The 20,981-nt window shown below is 48.9% G+C and overlaps 1 protein-coding gene across 4 annotated transcripts in view; it reads right to left on the minus strand.

The window, feature by feature from the left end:
* The window catches only part of KIF20A (kinesin family member 20A), a 190,295-nt gene that overhangs the window by 39,064 nt on the left and 130,250 nt on the right, over positions 1 to 20,981 (minus strand). For 3 of the 4 annotated variants that reach the window (XM_078652718.1, XM_078652717.1, XM_078652719.1), the window contains exons 17-19: positions 12,391 to 12,485; positions 11,050 to 11,118; positions 9,798 to 9,935 (exon numbers count right to left, since the gene is read on the minus strand). In XM_078652718.1, coding sequence (XP_078508844.1) covers positions 9,798 to 9,935; positions 11,050 to 11,118; positions 12,391 to 12,485 — 302 coding nt within the window. The remainder of the gene's footprint in view (positions 1 to 9,797; positions 9,936 to 11,049; positions 11,119 to 12,390; positions 12,486 to 20,981) is intronic. The other variant, XM_078652720.1, reaches the window with a different exon arrangement.

The raw sequence follows: 20,981 nt of genomic DNA on the forward strand, positions 1-20,981 counted from the left end.
TAAGGCTCTGTCTGACTTTAACCGGGGTTACAGGTTACATACATGTCGTGTCCCTCTAGAAGGGTGGAATGCTAACCCCGTCGCCAGAATTGGCGAGGGGTTAGTATTCCAATTCGTATGACACCTTACTCGACATGTTTTGATAAAGCGATACCAGAGTTGGCATATAACCGCGAGGATTATAATGCACTTAAGAGTATGTGGTATGCGATATCATGGAAACGGCTAAGGGATGGATCCCGAAAGCCGCAGACAGGCTCAGCTCATGCCAGAGCACCATCTCACACGATTCCAAGCACTCTGCCTTCAGGATTGTTAAGGCCTGCCATAGGAGTGACTGATAGGAGATCTGTGTGTCCATTTTAGGGTTAGATATAGGTATACTATATCTAAAGCAAAGGGTGATTACACCACCTTGCCCCAGCTGTCGTGCAGCCAGTTGTGTCAGATTTGGATGGCCAGCCAGGGGTGGCATAATACATGCTGCAGCCCCTGGTAGGCCCTGGGTACACCTATGCCCTGGGTACCTAAGGTACACTGTACTGGGACTGATAAGGTGACTCAGTATCCAATTAGATATGTACCTAAGGTACATGGAATCCATTTTACAGAGAGAGCAGTAGGCCTGGGGTTCTGAATAGCAGGGCCCCAGGTCAACTAAGTCAGAAAACCAGCAAAACACCAGGCAAAAAGTTGGGGGCAACCATAGTCAGGGATCTACCTTCCTACAACCGTTTACGAGTCAGAACAACACCATGGCCGACGCAGTCGGACGGAACTGTTGGATTCTGTTGTTTTCATCACCGCACCGGACGGAGCTACAGACTTCAAAGGAATTGCATTTTTCAGGTTATTGTTGCACAGTGCATATTTTTAAGTACTGTATGTTGGATTTTTTAAAAATCATTTTGGTCTTGTTTTGAATATATAAAGTATTGGATATTTTTTTTTAACTGGTGTGGTGTCCTTTTGTAGTGTTTTCACTGTGTTACTGTTGGTTATGTGCAAAAATGCTTTACACACTGCCTCTGAGATAAGCCTCACTGCTCGTGCCAAGGTACCAAGGGGGTGAGCAGGGGTTATTTTAGAAGTGTATCCCCCTTATCCTGACAAGAAAGAAGGGCCCCTATTTGAACAAAGTTGCACACCATTGCCAACTACAGACCCCCATTTCTAACAGTGACAGGTCTTGTTTTCACTTTTGTCTGCAACAAGACAACCAGACTGAAATGGTAGTCATGCATGTTCTTGGTGAGGGGTCCCTTTAGCATGGCACAATTCGTGCTGCAGCCCTTAGCGACCCTCTTTAGTACCGAAGGCCCTAGGTACCCGGGTACCATTTATTAGGGACTTTGAGGGTGCTAAGGTTTTGCCGATTGGGGGACACAGTTTTGGGAAAGAGCTCTGGTACAGGGCACCTGATTAGCAGGAACCCAGTGAACTTTCAGTCAAAATCACATTATGTACCAGTCAAACAGTGTGGGCCACCATGTCAAAAGGGGCACTTTCCTACACTCTATCAGTGCCATATCCTTGGGGCCTCTCCTATATCTTCTAAGAAGTCACAGTCCGACCACCCAATTCTTACATGGACACTCACTCTGTTTTGCCTGCAACATGGCATAGTGTGCCCTGTGTTATTTCTCCCCAACTTTTAATGTTCTTGGTAGGAGTCTCACATGTCTAACCATATTTGAACTTAAGGTCATTCAGTAAGCACATGTGACAAAAACTATAGGTGTCCTTTTGTGTCAATTTATGTTGGCAATAAAGCCAAAAAAGAAATTGAGTTTTTTCCATCACTTCTCTTATAGGAGGCCTGGGAAAAGCCAGCACTAGGCAATACAGTTTTTGACCCCCATGTGGACGAATCTCGCCATTGGGGGTGGCTTTGGTGTGGGTGAGTGGGGTTGGGATTGGTGGGGAGCGTCCTCTTCAATTTTTAATCCCTTTTTCAATGTCGAGTTTTGTCATCAATGTTTCATTTCGGTCCTACAGTCAGCATCTCAGCAATGCATTTGTACTCAACAACAACTATCTGGAACCCTCGACATTGCTTCGGAAGCGAATGGTGGAATCAAACTTTTAAAGATAACTACATGATCTCATCGTGGGCTTATGGGCAAGGTCATAGGAGGCTGGCACTGCTACCTCTAGTTAATGCTCAAGTGGGAGGAGGGGAAAATAAAAAAACAAAACCGAACATGTCGGATCCATCAAGTACATGGCGGAATAATGCAAAATTTTAGTAACCATGAAAAGTTTCACACAGCAAAATTAGATCTTAAAGCCCCATCGGGATGCAGTCAGGTGAGACAGCATCAGTGGTACGCGGTCTTCATCGACTGCAAAACAATTGATACCGCACCTTGACACTGAGATAAGGAGTAGTTTCTGTCCTGTAACTCCAGTTCTGTAGTCGGGGTATCTCTGTTATAGTCATAATCTAGTGAATAGTCCCGCCCATGTGCGTGGACCCCGGAGCAATCAAAAATAATCTCTTACAGTGTCAAAAAATGCAGAAATGCATAGACACTTAAGAGAGAATTTAAAGACAGATAATGCAGCCAAAAAGGCTACACTGTCCAGTACTTCAACTAGAAATTCCACCACAAAATCCACAAAACAGCAAAGCCTGTACAGATTTCCCTTGCTTAACAGCAAAATCCCTCAGGAATGATAGAGAGAAGAACCTGGACAGACAAGCCCCATAGGCTGCCATTATGTGGCTTAAATAGGATACTGTGCCTTTAAGGAACCTTCCAGAACCATCTCCCAGTATCCCAGAATGCATAGCAGGTCCAACTTAGTTTCAGTTCTTTTTGAAGGCGTAAACAACACCAGACCTGTAGCATTATGTACCTGAACAAATCTCCACCGGGGAGGCGGGAGGGCGCTTATGACTATAACAGAGATACCCCTACTACAGAACTGGAGTTACAGGACAGAAACTACTCCTTCTGTAGTAGGGGATCTCTGTGTATAGTCATAATCTAGTGAATAGAATGGCAAGCCCATCCCCACATCAAGCGGCGGTGGAGAGTATGCAATTACGCCACTATTGTGCGAACAAATTCCGCAGCGAAGCCTGCCCAACCTGAGCGTCTGCCCTGGCATCAGTGTCCAGGCAGTAATGCTTAGCAAAGGTATGGACCGACTTCCAAGTGGCCGACTTGCAGATCTCTGCAAAGGGAACATTACGAAGCATAGCTGTCGTGGCAGCTTTGCCTCTGGAGGAATGAGCCTTAGGTTTACCCCCTAAGGTCTTATTAGCTTTGCAGTAACACAATTGTATGCAGGACACAATCCACCTCGAGATGGACTGTTTAGAGGTAGCGAGACCTGTCCTGACTGAGCCATAATTAATGAACAATTGGTCTGACCTACGAATATCTTTAGTCTTATCAAGATAAAACTTCAGCACCCTCCTCACATCCAGGGAATGTAAAGACCTTTCCGCTGGAGATGACGGATTCTGAAAGAACGTAGGCAAAGTGATAGTCTGATTGATATGAAAATCAGAAACAACCTTGGGAAGAAATTTAGGGTGAGTACGCATAACAACCTTAGCAGCATGAAACACAGTATAAGGTTCTTGGCAACACAACGCCTGAATCTCACTCACCCTGCGGGCCGATGTAATGGCCACGAGGAACGCCGCCTTCCAGGACAGGTGCTGCAACGAAGCCTTATGAATGGGTTCAAAAGGCTCCTTCATCAATCTGGACAGCACCACATTCAAGTCCCACGAAGGCGAAGGAAGCCTGACAGGAGGGAACACTTTCTTCAAGCCTTCCAAAAAATCTTTGATCACAGGGATCTGGAAGAAGGAAGTCTGTGAAGGGCCTTTCCTGTAGGCAGTCAAAGCAGCCAGATGAACCTTAATGGAATGGACATTAAGGCCCGACTGCGCCAGATGTAGTAGATATGGAAGGATGACATCTTCCTTGCATGTCGTAGGGTCATAGTTCTTAGACTTGCACCAGATGCAAAACCTCTTCCACTTGTAAGCATAAGAAGTCCTAGTGGAAGGTCGCTTAGCCTCCTTCAGTATGTCCATACAATTCTCTGGGAGATTCAGATGGCCATATTGCACTATTTCAGGAGCCATGCCGCCAAACTCAAAGACGAGAGGTTGGGGTGAACCATCCGCCCCCCGAATTTCGTGAGAAGGTCCGGCCTGCACGGCAGCTTCATGTGAGGAAGGAGAGAGCGATGAAGCAGGTCCGTGAACCACCACTGTCTGGGCCATTCCGGGGCAATCAGGATCATCCGTGCCCTGGACTGGGACAGCTTGATGAGAACCGCCGGAATCAGGGGAATTGGTGGAAAAGCGTACAGAAAGCTGTTCGACCAGTTGATCCATAACGCGTTCCCCAGCGTCCCCGGCTGGTAGTACCTGGAGGCGAAGCCTCGGCATTTGCTGTTTTCGGCGGTGGCGAACAGATCTACGTCTGGAGTTCCCCACCTTGCGAAGACTTCTCCTAGTACTTCGTCGTTTATGACCCATTCGTGGTTTTCCTGAATGAGTCTGCTTAGTTCGTCTGCCTGAACATTCTGCACACCTGGCAGATGGGTGGCCGTTATCGACAGTCCTCGAGCCAGAAGCCAGTGCCAGATCACCTGCGCCTCCTGCGACAGAGTGCGCGACCTCGAGCCCCCCTGCTTGTTGAGGTAATACATCGTTGTCGTGTTGTCCGTCTGAACAAGCAGAGAGTTGGTCTGAAAGGACGGATGAAAGGCCTTCAGTGCCAAGTGAACAGCTCTGAGTTCCAGGAAATTGATGTGGTACGTGGACTCCCTCGGGGACTACGTCCCCTGAATCTGCAGGTCTCTGGAATGCGCTCCCCAGCCTTGGAGAGACGCATCCGTCACAACCGTCTGTGTGGGAATGTCCTTGTGGAAGGGAACCCCTCTGAGGAGATTCTCCTTCGAGCACCACCACTTCAGAGATTGAAGAGCATGTAGAGACAGTCGTATCTTGTCGTCCCAAGATCCTCTCCTCTGATCCCACTGATCCTCCAAGCACTCCTGCAGCGGCCTCATGTGCAGCCGCGCATGTGGCGTCAGGAAGATACACGAGGCCATCGATCCCAGCAGAGAAGACACCGTTCTCACTGTCGTGGACGGAGCGGACATGAGAGCCTGAGCCTTCCGAAGGAGTGATAAACGTCGCTCTTCCGAAGGAGACACGCTTGCTGACAGCGTATTGATGGAGGCTCCCAAGTACTGGATACATTGGACCGGAGTCGGGACAGACTTGGACATGTTGATGTGCAACCCCAGCTTGTTCAAGAGAACGCACGTCTTCTGGAAGTGTGCCTGAGCTTCCGAGAAGGAGGAGGCCTTGATCAACCAATCGTCCAGGTAAGGGTAGACGAACACCTTGTTCTTCCGCAGGTGTGCCGCTACCACTGCCATACATTTCGAGAATGTCCTGGGTGCAGACTTCAGCCCGAAGGGAAGCACCGTGTACTGATAGTGATTGGTGCCGACTTGAAAGCGCAGAAACTTCATGTGTTTGCATGCAATGGGCACGTGGAAGTATGCGTCCTGTAGATCTATGGCACACATCCAATCTCCTCGTTGCAGCTGAGGGTAGATCTGATGCAACGACAGCATGCGAAACTTTTCTCTGCGAATCCATTTGTTTGCCTGTCGCAAATCCAGAATGGGCCTGAACTCGTTCTTGTCCTTCTTGCGGACAAGAAAGAACCGAGAGTAAAGACCTCTTCCCCGTTGAGACAGAGGTACGTCTTCTATCGCCCTTTTCCTTAGCAGAATGTCTGCCTCCGCCTGAAGCTCGCGCAGTTGATACTGCGAGCTGACGGGAGGAATCGATGGAGGAGGGCTGGTGAAACGCAGACTGTATCCATTGCAAACAATATTCAGCACCCACTTGTCCTGAGTAATTTTTCTCCACTCTGCCAGAAAAAATTGAACGCTTCCCCCCACCGGAGCGGGTAACGGACAAGGGGGAAGTAACCGCTCAGGGTCGAGACCCGGCCGGGCCCTTAGACGCGGTAGAGGACTGCTGTCCACCTCTACCCCTCTGACGCTTCTGGAAGGGGCGTCTGTATTGCTGCTGCTGTTGCTGCTGCTGCTGATGTTGTCCGGTGGACTGCCCCCTTCCACGACCCTGCGACCCAAACCGCCGTTGGAACTGGCGGTAGGGTTTCTTTTCCTTGGGCTTCTCCAAGCCCACCGCCGTCAGTGTCTCCGCCTCGGCCTTCATCCTGGCCATCTCGTCATCCGCGTGTTTTCCGAAGAGGGTATCTCCGGAAAACGGGAGATTCGCCACACGTTGTTGTGCTTCTGGCTTGAGAGACGTCAACCGGAGCCAAGCATGGCGCCTCTGGTTAATCCCGTGGCAGTATCCGTGCGCAGACAGCAAGGAGATATCCGCCGCGGCGCTAATGGCCTGGTTAGAGACCAGCATCCCCTCCTGGACGATCTCCATAAAGTCCTCTTTGCGGTCTCGAGGGACGAGGTCCGCAAACTGCTCCATTGAGTCCCACAGTGCACGGTCGTATCGTCCCAACAACGCCGAGTCACTGGCAGCCTTCATTGACGAGGAGGATGTACCACACGCTTTTCGCCCAGCAGAGTCGATCCAGCGGCTCTCCTTGTCCGGAGGCGCCGTGGACGCAGGGGAGGTGGCATGAAGCTTCCGGGCCGCCGTCACAATGACCGAGTCCGGCGCCGGGTCCTTTCTCAAGAAGGCTGGGTCCGAGTCCGGAGCTCTGTATTTCTTGAGGAGCCTGGAAGGCGCAGACTTCACAACCGCCGGCGTCAGGAAAAGCTGTTCAGCCGGCTCGAGGAGCCCCGGCACCAAAGGCAGTAGGGGGCGAGACAGGTGTTTCTTGTGTAACGTCTCAAAGATGACAGAAGTCGAAGGCGTAGGCGCTTCAACTTTGATCCCCAACTTCGCCGCTCCGCGCAGGAGAACCTCTTGGAATGTGCCAATATCGTCGATCGGGGACACCCTAGTCTCCGGCGAATCAGACAGCGTGGGCGAGTAAGAACGAGTCCCAGATGAGCGTGACCTGGACCGACGCCTCCTATGGCGATGCCTGGATCTCGATGAAGATCCGCGTCCACTTCTAGACTTGTCCCGTCTCCCCGAGCGAGACCTCGATCTCTTGGGCCTGGGACGGTCCGACGGCCTCCCCGGTTCCGGAGTCCGAGGCTTTGGCTTCGATTTAGGAGTCTTCTTCGGCGGCGTCGGAAACTTGGGCATCGACACCGCCCGTGGTGGAACCGGGGGTGGGGGAGTCACTGGAAGCGGGGCCTGCGGAGCCGGTCGAGCAGGCAATGGAGGGGGGTCGGAGCCTTCGGAGGCGGACCCCTTGGTAAAGGAGGCAGTGAAGGAGGCGCTGAAGGCTTCTTCGGGGTATATACCTCGGAATACGCCGTTCCCGGCGAGCCATCATCCCGTCCGGAATGTGGGGAGCCCCCCACAGTCCTGGGCCTGTCTTTTCGACCCCCTGACGCCGAAGATCGGTGCCCAGACGGCGAGCCTGCGTCCCTAGTAGTCGAACGGCCCTTCGGCGTCGACCGTTTCTCGCTCCTCGACGTCGAACGGTGTCGACGTTGACCCCGACCAGATGGACGAGCCACGGAATCTCGAAACGGGCGATGGTGCCTCGACGGCGACCTCGACCTCTTCGTACGTCTCGACGTCGACCTCTTGGATCGTCTCGACGTCGACCTCTTGGAACGTTTAGACGTCGATCTCTTTGAATGCCTCGACGTCGACGTCTTCAGCGCCGGAGACTTCTTCCGTCTCGACGGCGGCCTCGACGACGAGGATCCCCTCGACGACGATGTCCTCGACGGCGAAGTCGCCTCGACGGCGAGCGCCGACGCCGGGTCCTCCGATGTCGACCACTCGACGCCGACGGCGACGACGAGGAGATCGACACCGGCTTCGACGGCGGCCGGAACACGTCCCTCGACGTCGACGGGCAACGTTTTCTCAACCCAGAGCCCTGGGGAGACCGGGAACTGCCCGTGGACCTTCCCCTCGACGTCGTGGTCATCGCAACTGACCCAGACGGAGATCTTGGGCGCGGCTGGACTTCCTGCCCCTGGGGAGCCCCCCAGAGGCCTCAGCATGGGCAGAAGGAGCCCCTCCTGACCCACCTCGTGCCTTCAATCTTCTTTCTTCAAGTCCCCGAAGTCTGATTTTTCTCCTGTCCTTCAGGGTCCTTCCAGAGAAGCCTCTACAGATCACACACTCCTCAGGGATGTGGGAAGAGGGAAGGCAGAGGATACAGACCTCATGGGGGTCTGACTTGGCCTTCTTCCTGGAGCACTCCGGGCATTTGTCAAATAATGCTGGCATTATGGACAATAAAAGAGTGCAGGAACCCAAGAAGAAAGTCACTAAAGTACTTTAAAAGCACCAAAAATCGAATTTAGTGTAAAAACACCAACAAAACCCTTGAAAAGGGAGAGCTCAATGCTCCAGGGTCCTGCTTGCAGGAGCCGGAAAAAAGAACTGAAACTAAGTTGGACCTGCTATGCCTTCTGGGATACTGGGAGAAGGTTCTGGAAGGTTCCTTAAAGGCACAGTATCCTATTTAAGCCACATAATGGCAGCCTATGGGGCTTGTCTGTCCAGGTTCTTCTCTCTATCATTCCTGAGGGATTTTGCTGTTAAGCAAGGGAAATCTGTACAGGCTTTGCTGTTTTGTGGATTTTGTGGTGGAATTTCTAGTTGAAGTACTGGACAGTGTAGCCTTTTTGGCTGCATTATCCGTCTTTAAATTCTCTCTTAAGTGTCTATGCATTTCTGCATTTTTTGACACTAAGAGATTATTTTTGATTGCTCCGGGGTCCACGCACATGGGCGGGACTATTCACTAGATTATGACTATACACAGAGATCCCCTACTACAGAAGTGGGCGTAATAAAAATAGGGGCACATAATTAATTCCACAAGTGCACACAGTCTATTGGCTAAATAAGAACTAAAAGACAATCATTTACAGTTATTCTATTACAATAGCCAACACCACTTTTAAACAAATAAACGTAAACATCAATTCAGCCCACAATACAGAAATCAGCTTCGAAAGGCTTTTTCCACCTGATTTACTCTCCAAGCGATTAATTGCCATAAGTAAACATCACAAGCCATTCTCAATCCCAAACACTGATACAGAGGGTTGCCTTGTTAACCGGAGCTACCACCCGGCCTCTTGAGTAAATCCCTAGTTGACACATGCGCTAGCTAAATATAGGATCTACCTATATAGGGCATTCTTTGACCAGGGACCTGCTATATGCCGGCTGCTCGCTCAAGTCTCTCGTAGACTACAGACTCTTGAATAAATATTAGGTGCTTACACACCTGTCCTGGTGATGATGATCTCCATCACATGAGATCGAAACGCTGTCGTCCATAGAACAACCCAACTCTATTTTTATTATATAAAACATTCTCCAAAAAGAGTCTTTGTTGTTAATTCGATGCATGTTTAATGTCTTCTCACCCACAACAGCACGCCTGTGAGCCCTACATCAATACACTTCTTAGCAAATTGAAATATTGTGCAATAAATAAATTAATTGCTTGACAATGTTTAAATATGTCCTGCCCTGAACTTACCTATGATACACTGTATAATGCGGAGTTATAAAAATATATAGGACTTATTGTTTCTTGCATTCCTCGCAATCGAGATCTATCGTTTCCTGAATCGCAAAAGGCTATTCAGCAAATCAGTCTGTCCTTTCATTCTAGATCTAGGCAGCATGTGTGTTTTTTAAAAGTTCAAACCTTCCATACCTGTTTGGCCAGGATATCTTCACAGGTGTTCAAGGTGATGCGCAACTTCCTGGCGCTGGTGTTATGGCAGCACGATCGCTCTGCTGACTGCAGAGAATCTCCCAGTTTCTGCAGCTCAGCCCTTAGGAGTCTGACATTCTGTGAAAAGGGAAAGCATATTAAATGAACATAAAGAGAACCGAACTACCAATCTCATGCAAGTCTACGATCGAGTCCATGGCTTGATGAAAAAAACAAATTTAAAAAAAGGCTTTAAGCAGCACCTTTTTCTCAACCATATGTGACATTGTGTTGTTTATGAAGAATTGGTCATAGAAAACCACAAATGATGAATCTAACAGCAATCAAAGGACTGCTCGGAAGGCCAAGCAAGAGAGATGGGTGTAGTCATTGTGGGAAAGCTCTGTTTATTCATAGAAATGGCTTAGCTTTGCGAGGCTTCAAAATCTCCCCAACATCAGCCCCACTACAAAAATAGTTTAGGATTTATGGCCAAGTGAATAAAGCACTAAGAGCATTTGCAAGTCGGGGTGAAGGGGCTGGAGGGGGTGAAGGGTGGGATAGGAGGAAAAGAGATGACAGGGTTTGGAAGTATAAACTGAAGTGCCATGAAATATCAGTCATCCTCAGTGTAGACTGCTTAAAATCATATGACGTTTCTATATAAGAAGTAGGAACTTGCAGGTTCCAACACACCCATGCACTTCGGTTACAGGTTAACAAACAAGAACATATTCTAACAGACAGGAGTGCTGGTTATGATTGAAGGCAGAGCATGACTGGGGTCAGGGACAGTGGGAGATTTCCCAGTAGGCTGCTACAAAATGGTCAAATATTTGCTGCTGCCAAATAATGATTATGTGCCCTGTCCCCATTTTATTATAATTTGCTTATGGGAGGGTCTGACAGTTAACCTACCAAATGCTTGTGCAAAATATAGAAGTTGTTCTGTAAGCTTGCCTGAAAATATCTGGCATTTGTTTACAAGTCTGGCACATAAAGGTCAATAAATTCACCACAGAAGCACATATTGCGCACCCCGGGAGATCCCACACCGCACCCAGGGAAGGCTGCCCCCAAGCAGCGATATTTTCAAAAAAGCTTCATTGTAAATCTCTACACAGCCAGAATGCATGCTGTATCAGAACTGATGGCAACACCCCAGAATCAAGGAAGAGGTGCAGAAAGATTACAATGTACAGAAGGTGTCCCAGAATTACAAGGGATAAAGCAAGAAATATGGGGAGTTTACCAAAACAAGAGGTCTTGTCTCCTGAAAGGCCAAGCCGCAGCGAAGAGAGCTGAGGCTCAGACCGAGATGCTGGAAAAATCAAACAAGTCAGTTACAGAATGTGGGCAACACTATCACTTACCACAATAGTGCATACATTCTCATCTCCACAAAGGCTACCCTGATTAGTAGTCTGAACCCATTACTGTCCCAGCAGCAACCCCGGCCAGCCACTGCACACTATCCACAGTGTTGCCTTAACCGATTCACTTGTGTACAAAGATAATTTCTTAAGAGACTATTTCTTCCCACACCAAGGAAGAAGAGAAGGGGTGAAGGGGTGCAGGCAGATCTCATTTACAATTATAGGGCACCCGAAATACCCTCAGTAATCTTGGTATGGGTATACAACTGCACAGTGGCATCTCTATACACCATTTACACTTTGAGTCCATTCAACCTATTCAAAGTAACGGTTTGCGAATTAGGTAACTAAAACAAATTAAATCAACAGAAGAAAGGGATCAAACAGTGGTTCAGTAATGTAAAGTGATGTGAAAATAATGCTTTAAACAAATGTTGCGATATTTAAGCACCTACTAACAATAGACAGTGAAATAAGTGTTCACTAAGAGAAAACAGCAATGTTATAGTTATATACACAAAATAGTCAAAGAAGCTCCTTCATTTGTCAAACTTTCTTGTCCTTGTTCCATTAGGTTAGTACGGTCCACTAACTGAACTGCAACCATTCTATACATTATGAAATAAACCCAACACTTGTTCAAAGTATGATCTCATATCGTTTTACATAACATGATATAGAGCACTATTATTTTCTTGTTTCCCTGTAATTTACGTTGTGAGTTTTGGAAACGCAATTTTGCTAAGTTTGCAAGTCACTAACTTGAAATAAGTCTGAGTTTATAATAATTGCATGGGGTGGGGGGTCCTATGTTATATGCAGGTGCTTTTCTGCCACTCTTCACCAGGCTGGTGATGTCCACACAACTCCTTCAATCTACATCACAAATCTTGTGCACACCTATTGTTCCATCAACCCCTGGGAAAGAGGAGACAAGGAGGATATCAGAACCCAAACGAAAAACGCCTCAAAAGTTGCCAACTGTTGGATTACTAAATGATCCCCATAATTCTATTGAGGAAAGGTTCACTAACTGAAACCTGGCATGTAAATTGGATAACAGAAGATTTTGCCTGTGAATAATTGATATATTTTCTATCAGAAAAGCTATAAGCCTTTGGATGAATAAAAGGGATATTTACAAGAAAGTTGTGTAGGGCTGTATGATGGAGTTGCTTGTTTGCGGACAATTAGGAAACAATAGGATGAGATTTTACCTTCTGTCCTTCTTCAAGTTTTCTGTCCACGTCTACTGTGAAACACCGGGAGGTTGTAGGAGGAGGATCTCGCAGTCTCTCATACCGCTCAACATCTGGAAGAGTTCACAAGACAAATGAGAGGAGCGAATAGATAAAACAGACAGGGGAAATAGAAAGGGAAAGAGGAAAAAAATCAGAAATGCAGAAAACCTTATTGACTGTGGGGGGCTGGGCAGCAATGATGGGGACAGCAGCCGACAGGAGAAGAACAGCACATAAAACAAATGAGCCAAAGAAGGTAGGAAATAAGTTGCAGATAATTAGAAAGGGTAAACTAAAATATGGAAATGAAGAAATAGGGAAAAAGAGCTATCTAGGTAAGCAACAAAGCAATCATGAGAATCAAGGGAGGAGAAAACTGTACGCAAAGCAATAAACAGCTAGGGGCCAGTGAAGTACTTACCTGTAACTTCACCCTGGCGATTGCCAGCACAACTGATTTTTAACTACTCATGCTGGTGGCACTGGACACCCATTGTTAAGTTTAGAAACCCATAAGGAGTAGTTTCTTACCTGTAACTCCAGTTCTGTAGTAGGGATATCTCTTTTATAGTCATAATCTGTGAACAGTCCCGCCCATGTTCGTGGACCACGGGGCTATCAAAATAGTCTATTAAGTTGTCCTCTTCTGCAGTCCTGCATAGACACTTAAGAGAAAATCAAAGACAAATAATGCAGCCTGCAATTAACAAGGCTACACTGGCCAGCACTTCATCTTGAAGTGAAAAGGATAGCCAAATAATATTAAAAATTACACATTTTGCTAAGTTTCACACTTAGAGAAACTCCTTCACAAAAATCCTTTATCATGATAGAGAGGAAGGGTTGGACAGACAAGCCCGATAGGCTGCCATTATGAATCTGGAAAAGGGATACTGTGCCTTTAAGGAAACCTCCAGAGACCCTCGGTATCCCATGATACACAGCCAAAGGCAAGTTACTTTCAGTTCTTTTTGAAGGTGTATAAAGCCAGGCCTGCAGCATTCAGGATTTCATCCACCGGGGAGGAGGGCGGGTCGCTTAGGACTAGAACAGATACCCCTACTACAGAACTGGAGTTACAAGTAAGAAACTGCTCCTTCTGTAGTAGGGGATTTCTGTGTATAGTCATAATCTGTGAATAGAATGGCAAGCCCATTCCCAACAAACTAACCCAGCGGTGGAAGAAACCGACAAAACCACTACTGTGCAAATTCCTCAGCGAAGCCTGCCCAACCTGAGCATCTGCTCTGGCATCAGAGTCCAGGCAGTAATGCTTAGTAAAGGTATGGACGGACTTCCAAATGGCAGCCCTACAGAAGTCTGCAATGGGAACATTATGCAGCAAAGCCATTGTAGCAGCTTAGCCTCTGGTTGAGTGAGCCTTAGGCTTACACCCTAAAGTCTTGTCAGCCTTCTGGTAACACCTTTGGATACAGGACACAATCCATCTAGAGATGGACTGTTAAGAGGTGGCAAGACCAGTCCTGATTGAGCCATAATTAACAAATAACCGATCCAATCTACGAATCTCCTTGGTCTTATCTAAGTAGAATTTCAACACTCTTCTCAAATCAAGAGAATGAAGGGACCTTTCCGCCGAAGAGGAAGGATGCTGAAAAAACGTTGGTAAAGTGATCGTTTGATTCACATGGAAATCAGAGGTCACCTTAGGGAGAAACTTTGGGTGAGTCCTCATGACAACCTTGGATGCATGAAATACAGTATAGGGCTCTTGGCAACACAGAGCCTGGATCTCACTCACCCTGCAAGCCGATGTTATAGCCACAAGAAAAGCTGCCTTCCGGGATAGGTGCTGTAGAGAAGCCTTATGAATAGGCTCAAAAGGCTCCTTCATCAATCTAGATAGCACCACATTCAGCTCCCACGAAGGCGATAGACACCTCAAGGGGGAAAACACCTTCTTCAAACCTTCAAAAAAATCTTTGATGACAGGGATTTGGAAAAAGGAAGTTTGTGAAGGGCATTTCCTATATGTAGTCAAGGCTGCGAGGGGGACCTTAATAGAATGAAAATTAAGGCCAGATTGAGCCAAATGCAACAAGAACAGAAGAATGACATCCTCCTTGCAGGACGTAAGATCAGCATTCTTGGAAGCGCACCAAATGCAGAATCTCTCTGACTTGTAGGCATAGGAAGTCAGTCCTTGTAGACGGTCTATTTGCCTCTTTTAGTATCTCCATGCAATTCTGAGGCAGATTTAAAAGTCCATACTGCACTAGCTCAGGAGCCATGCTGCCAAACTCAACGACGAGAGGTTGGGATGCACCAACTGCCCTCCGAACTTCGTTAGAAGGTCCAGCCGACATGGAAGTCGACGATGCGGCAGGAGAGACCGGTGTAGGAGGTCAATGAACCACCACTGCCGAGGCCATTCCGGAGCAATGAGGAACATCCTGGCCCTGGATTGGGACAGCTTGATTAGCACTGCTGGGATCAGGGGAATGGGTGGAAAAGCTTAGAGAAAGCTGTTCGACCAGTTGATCCACAGTGCATTCCCCAGCGTTTCTGGTTGGTAAAACCTGGAGGCGAAGTCTCGGCATTTTCGGTTTTCTGCGGTGGCAAACAGATCGATTCCTGGAGTGCCCCCTCATTGTTTAAGACCCACTCGTGGTTTTCTTGAACGAGTCTGCTGAGCGAGTCTGCCTGAGCATTCTGCACACCTGGCGGATGGGTTGCCGTTATCATTAGTCCCCTGGCCAACAGCCAGTTCCAGATCACTTGCGCTTCCTGAGACAGTGTGCGCGAGCTTGAGCCCCCCTGCTTGTTGAGTTAACACATTGTTGTTGTGTTGTCCGTCTGTACAGGCAGGGAACTGGTCCGAAAGGACAAGTGGAAGGCCTTCAGCGCCAGATAAACAACTCTGAGTTCCAGAAAATGTATGTGACACTTGGATTCTGTCTGAGATGACGTGCCCTGTATCTCAAGATGGTCCGAATGCGCTCCCCAGTCCTGGAGAGACGCATCTGTCACAATGGTCTGAGTCGGTATCTCCTTGTGGAGCGGAATCCATCTGAGTGAACACCACCACTTCAGGGATTATAGAGCGTGTTGAGACAGTCGGATCCTGTCCTCCCAGCTCCCACTTTTCTGGTCCCACTGATCCTCCAAACATTCCTACAGCGGGCTCATGTGGAGGCGTGCATGCGGAGTGAGAAAGATACACGAGGCCATCGACCCCACACGATTCTCACCGTCGTCGTTGGAACGGACATGAGAGTCTGAGCCTTCTGAAGGATGGATAAAAGTGGCTCCTCTGAAGGACACACACTTGCCTTGAGGGTATTGATGGAGGCTCCCAAGTACTGCAGATACTGAACAGGAGTCGGGACAGATTTGGATATGTTGATGTGCAAACCCAATTGGTTCAACAGAACAACCGTCCTGTTGAAATGTAGTTGCGCTTCCTAGTACGTGGATGCTTTGATCAGCCAGTCGTCCAGGTACAGATAAACAAACACCTTGTACTCTCTCAGGTGCGCTGCAACCACAGCCATGCATTTGAAAAAATCCTGGGCGCAGACTTCAGGCCGAACGGAAGTACTGTGTACTGATAGTGGTTAGTGCAGACTAGGAACCGCAGGAACTTCTGATGCTTCTTTGCAATAGGGACATGGAAATATGCGTCCTGCAGCTCTATGGCGCAAAGCCATTCTCCTCGATGCAGCTGAGGATAAATCTTTTGCAGGGACAGCAAATCCAAAATGGGCCTGAACTCTATTTTGTCCTCTTTGCGCACAAGAAAGAAGGAGTAGTTTCTTACCTGTAACTCCAGTTCTGTAGTAGGGGTATCTCTGTTATAGTCCTAATCTAATGAATAGTCCCGCCCAAGTGCGTGGACCCCGGAGCAATCAAAAATAATCTCTTAAGCTGTCTTCTTTGCAGTCCTGCATAGACACATAAGAGAAAATTAAGACAAATAATGCAGCCTAACATAAACAAGGCTACAAAGGCCACCACTTCATCGAAACCATGAAAAGGATAGCCTACCATGTCCGGTTTTACACTGATTACCAAGTTTTCCTCACAGGAAAAACTCCCCTTCACCAAAATCCTTGGAATGATAGAGAGGAAGGGTTGGACAGACAAGCCCCCATAGGCTGCCAATATGTGTCTTGAAAAGGGATACCATGCCTTTAAGGAACTCTCCAGAGACCCTCTGTATCCCATGATGCACAGCCAATTCCTTTTACTTTCAGTTCTTTTCGAAGGTGTATAAAGCCAGGCCTGTAGCATACATTACAGTAGCATATTCTCCACCGGGGAGGAGGGCGGGCGCTTATGACTATAACAGAGATACCCCTACTACAGAACTGGAGTTACAGGTGAGAAACTACTCCTTCTGTAGTAGGGGATCTCTGTGTAAAGTCATAATCTAGTGAATAGAATGGCAAGCCCATCCCAAAACACCAAACAGATAACACCACTACTGTGCAAACAGATTTCTCAATGAAGCCTGCCCAACCTGAGCATCTGCTCTGGCATCAGAGTCCAGACAGTAATGCTTAGCAAAGGTATGGACCGACTTCCAAGTGGCAGCCCTGCAGATCTCTGCAATGGGAACATTACGAAGCAAAGCTGTTGTAGCTGCTTTGCCCCTGGTAGAATGAGCCTTAAGCTTACCTCCTAACGTCTTGTTAGCCTTCTGGTAACATAACTGGATACAGGACACAATCCACGTAGAGATGGATTGTTTTGAGGTGGCAAGACCAGTCCTGACCGACCCATAATTGACAAACAATTGGTCTGACCTACGAATGTCCTTGGTCTTATCCAAGTAAAATTTCAACACCCTTCTGACATCCAGGGAATGGAGATACCTTTCCGCTGGAGTGGAAGGATTCTGGAAAAACGTAGGTAAAGTTATGGTCTGATTGACATGGAAATCAGAAATCACCTTAGGAAGGAACTTAGGGTGAGTACGCATCACAACCTTAGCAGCATGAAATACAGTATAAGGTTCTTGACAACACAATGCCTGAATTTCACTCACCCTGCGGGCCGATGTAATGGCCACAAGAAAGGCCGCCTTCAAAGACAAGTGCTGCAGAGAAGCCTTAAGGATGGGTTCAAAAGGATCTTTCATCAACCCAGACAGCACCACATTCAGCTCCCATGATGGCGAAGGACGCCGGACAGGAGGAAACACTTTCTTCAATCCTTCCAAGAAATCTTTAATCACAGGGATCTGGAAGAAGGTGGTCTGTGAGGGACATATAACCTTAATAGATTGAAAATTAAGGCCGGACTGAGCCAAATGCAAGAGATATGGAAGGACAACATCTTCCTTGCATGTCGTCGGATCATAGTTCTTGGAAGTACACCAGATGCAGAACCTCTTCCACTTGTAGGCATAAGACGTCCTAGTGGAAGGCCGCTTAGCCTCCTTGAGAATGTCAGTGCAATCCTCAGGCAGATTCAGGAGCCATGCCGCCAAACTCAACGATGAGAGGTTGGGGTGCACCATCTGCCCCCCAAACTTCGTGAGAAGGTCCGGCCGACACGGCAGTCGCATGTGGAGTAGGAGAAACCGGTGAAGCAGGTCCGTGAACCACCACTGTCGGGGCCACTCCGGAGCAATAAGGATCATCCGTGCTCTGGACTGATACAGCTTGATGAGCACTGCCGGAATCAGGGGAATGGGTGGAAAAGCGTACAGAAAGCTGTTCGACCAGCTGATCCATAGCGCGTTCCCCCGGGTCCCCGGTTGGTAATAACTGGAGGCGAAGTCTCAGCATTTTCGGTTTTCGGCGTTGGCGAATACATTTACGTCCGGAGTGCCCCACCTGTCGAAGATGTCTCCTAGCACTTCGTCGTTTAGAACCCACTCGTGGTTTCCTTGCACCAGCCTGCTGAGTGCGTCCGCCTGATTATTCTGCACACCTGGCAGATGGGTAGCAGTTATCGTCAGTCCTCTGGCAAGTAGCCAGTGCCAGATCGCCTGCGCTTCCTGTGACAGGGTGCGCAATCTCGAGCCCCCCTGCTTGTTGAGGTAATACATTGTGGTCGTATTGTCCGTCTGCACAAGCAAGGAGTTGGTCGGGAAGGACGGATGAAAGGCCTTCAGTGCCAAGTGAACAGCTCTGAGTTCCAGGAAATTGATGTGATATGTGGATTCCGCTGGGGACCACGTTCCCTGGATCTGAAGATGGTCTGAATGCGCTCCCCAGCCTTGGAGAGAAGCATCCGTGACGACAGTCTGAGTGGGAATGTCCTTGTGGAATGGAACCCCCTTGAGAAGATTCTCTGCGGAGCACCACCATCTCAGGGACTGTTGAGCGTGAAGGGACAGCCGGATCCTGTCGTCCCAGCTCCCCCGCTTCTGGTCCCACTGATCCTCCAGACATTCCTGCAACGGCTTCATATGTAGGCGTGCGTGTGGTGTGAGGAAGATGCAAGAGGCCATCGACCGCAGTAGAGAAGACACCGTCCTCGCTGTTGTAGATGCAACAGCTATGAGAGCCTGAGCCTTCCAAAGGACCGATAAGCGTCTCTCCTCCGAAGGAGACACACTTGCTGATAGAGTATCGATGGAGGCTCCCAAGTACTGAAGGCACTGGACAGGCGTCGGAACAGACGAACATGTTTATATGCAACCCCAGCGAGCTCAACAGAACAGCCGTCTTGTTGAAGTGCACTTGCGCTTCCTGGAAGGTGGAGGCTTTGATCAACCAGTCGTCCAGGTACAGGCAGACAAACACCTTGTTCTTTCTCAGGTGCGCTGTCACCACTGCTATGCATTTGGAAAACGTCCTGGGTGCAGATTTCAGTCTAAACGGTAGTACGGTGTACTGATAGTGATTGGTGCCGACCAGAAATCGCAGGAGCTTCCGGTGTTTCAGTGCAATGGGCACATGGAAGTACGCATCTTGCAGATCTATTGCGCAAAGGCAGTCTCCCCATTGCAGATGAGGATAAATCTGGTGCCAAGACAGCATGCAAAACTTTTCCCTGCGAATACATTTGTTTGCTTGTCGCAAATCCAGAATGGGCCTGAACTCGTTCTTGTCCTTCTTCCGCACGAGGAAGAACCGAGAGTAAAGACCCTTTCCCCTTTGAGACAAAGGGACGTCTTCTATCGCCCTTTTTCTTAACAGGGTATCAGCCTCCATCTGAAGCTCGCGCAGTTGGAACTGCGAGCAAACTGGTGGAATCGCTGGAGGCGGGCTGGTGAAACGAAGACTGTATCCATTGCAAACAATATTCAGCACCCACTTGTCCGGATTAATTTTTCTCCACTCTAACAAGTAATTTTGTATGCTTCCCCCCCACCGGAGCGGGTAACGGACGAGGGGGTAGTAGCACCTCAGGGCATAGACCAGGCCGGGCCTTTAGCCGTCGAGGAGGACTGCTGGCCGCCTCTACCCCTCTGGCGTTTCTGGAATGGACGCCGCTGGTACTGCTGCTGCTGGTGTTGCTGCTGCCCAGCTTGACGACCTTGCCTTCTACACTGGGCACCAAAATATCTCTGGAAGGGGCGGAAGGTCTTCTTCTCTTGCGGCTTTTCTAACCAGACAGCCGTCAGGGTTTCAGCCTCCGCCTTCATGCGGGCCATCTCCTCATCCGCATGCTTTCCAAATAGCATAGCCCCAGAGAACGCAGGTTGGCGACTCTCTGCTGCGCCTCCGGTTTTAGCGAAGTCAGGCGCAACCAGGCATGACGCCTAAGATTAATACCGTGGCAGTAGCCGTGAGCCGCCAGGAGAGAGGAATCTGCAGCCGAGCTGATGACCTGGTTGGATACCACCATGCCCTCTTTGATGATTTCCTGAAAGTCCTCCCTCTTGTCTCTAGGAAGGTGCTCCAGAAACTGTTGTAAGGAGTCCCATAAGGACCAGTCATACCGACCCAGGAGAGCCGTGGCACTAGCGGCTTTCATTGATGTTGCTGCCGTACCACACACCTTCCTTCCCACGGAATCCATCATACGGCTCTCCTTGTCCGGAGGCACCGTAGAGGACGGGGCAGAAGCGTGCTGCTTCCTAGCCGCCGTGACGATCACTGAATCCGGCACCGGGTAAGATCTAAGGAACGCCGGATCGGATTCTGCGTCTCTGTATTTTTTCTGTAGTCGGGAAGGAGCAGATTTCGTCGATGCCGGAGTCAGGAAGAGCTCCATAGCCGGCTCCTCCAGCCCTGGCACCAAGGGCAACAAGGGACGAGACAACTGCTTCTTGTGCAGGGTCTCGAAAATCACCGACGTCAAAGGTGTGGGGACCGTCAGCGTAATTCCCACCTTCGCCGCCCCTCTCAACAACACCTCTTGGAACGACACGATGTCATCCACCGGTGACACCCTCGTAAGTGGTGAATCCGATAAGGTGGGTGAGTAGTCGCGGGCACTGGTAGAGTCCGTGTGACAGGACCTGGACCTGTCCCTCCGGTGACGGTGTCCTGACCGCGTTGAAGAGCAACGGTCACTCCTTGAACGGTGTCTCCTTCTGTACCGTGACCTTGATCTCCTAGGCCTAGGGCGATCCACTGGCCGTACTGGAGGGGAAAGCCGCGGAGGCCGAACCGGAAGCCTAGGTTGTGGAGGCCCTATAGGCG

This window comes from Lissotriton helveticus, chromosome 7, assembly GCF_964261635.1.
Source record: "Lissotriton helveticus chromosome 7, aLisHel1.1, whole genome shotgun sequence".
Classification (NCBI taxonomy): domain Eukaryota; kingdom Metazoa; phylum Chordata; class Amphibia; order Caudata; family Salamandridae; genus Lissotriton; species Lissotriton helveticus.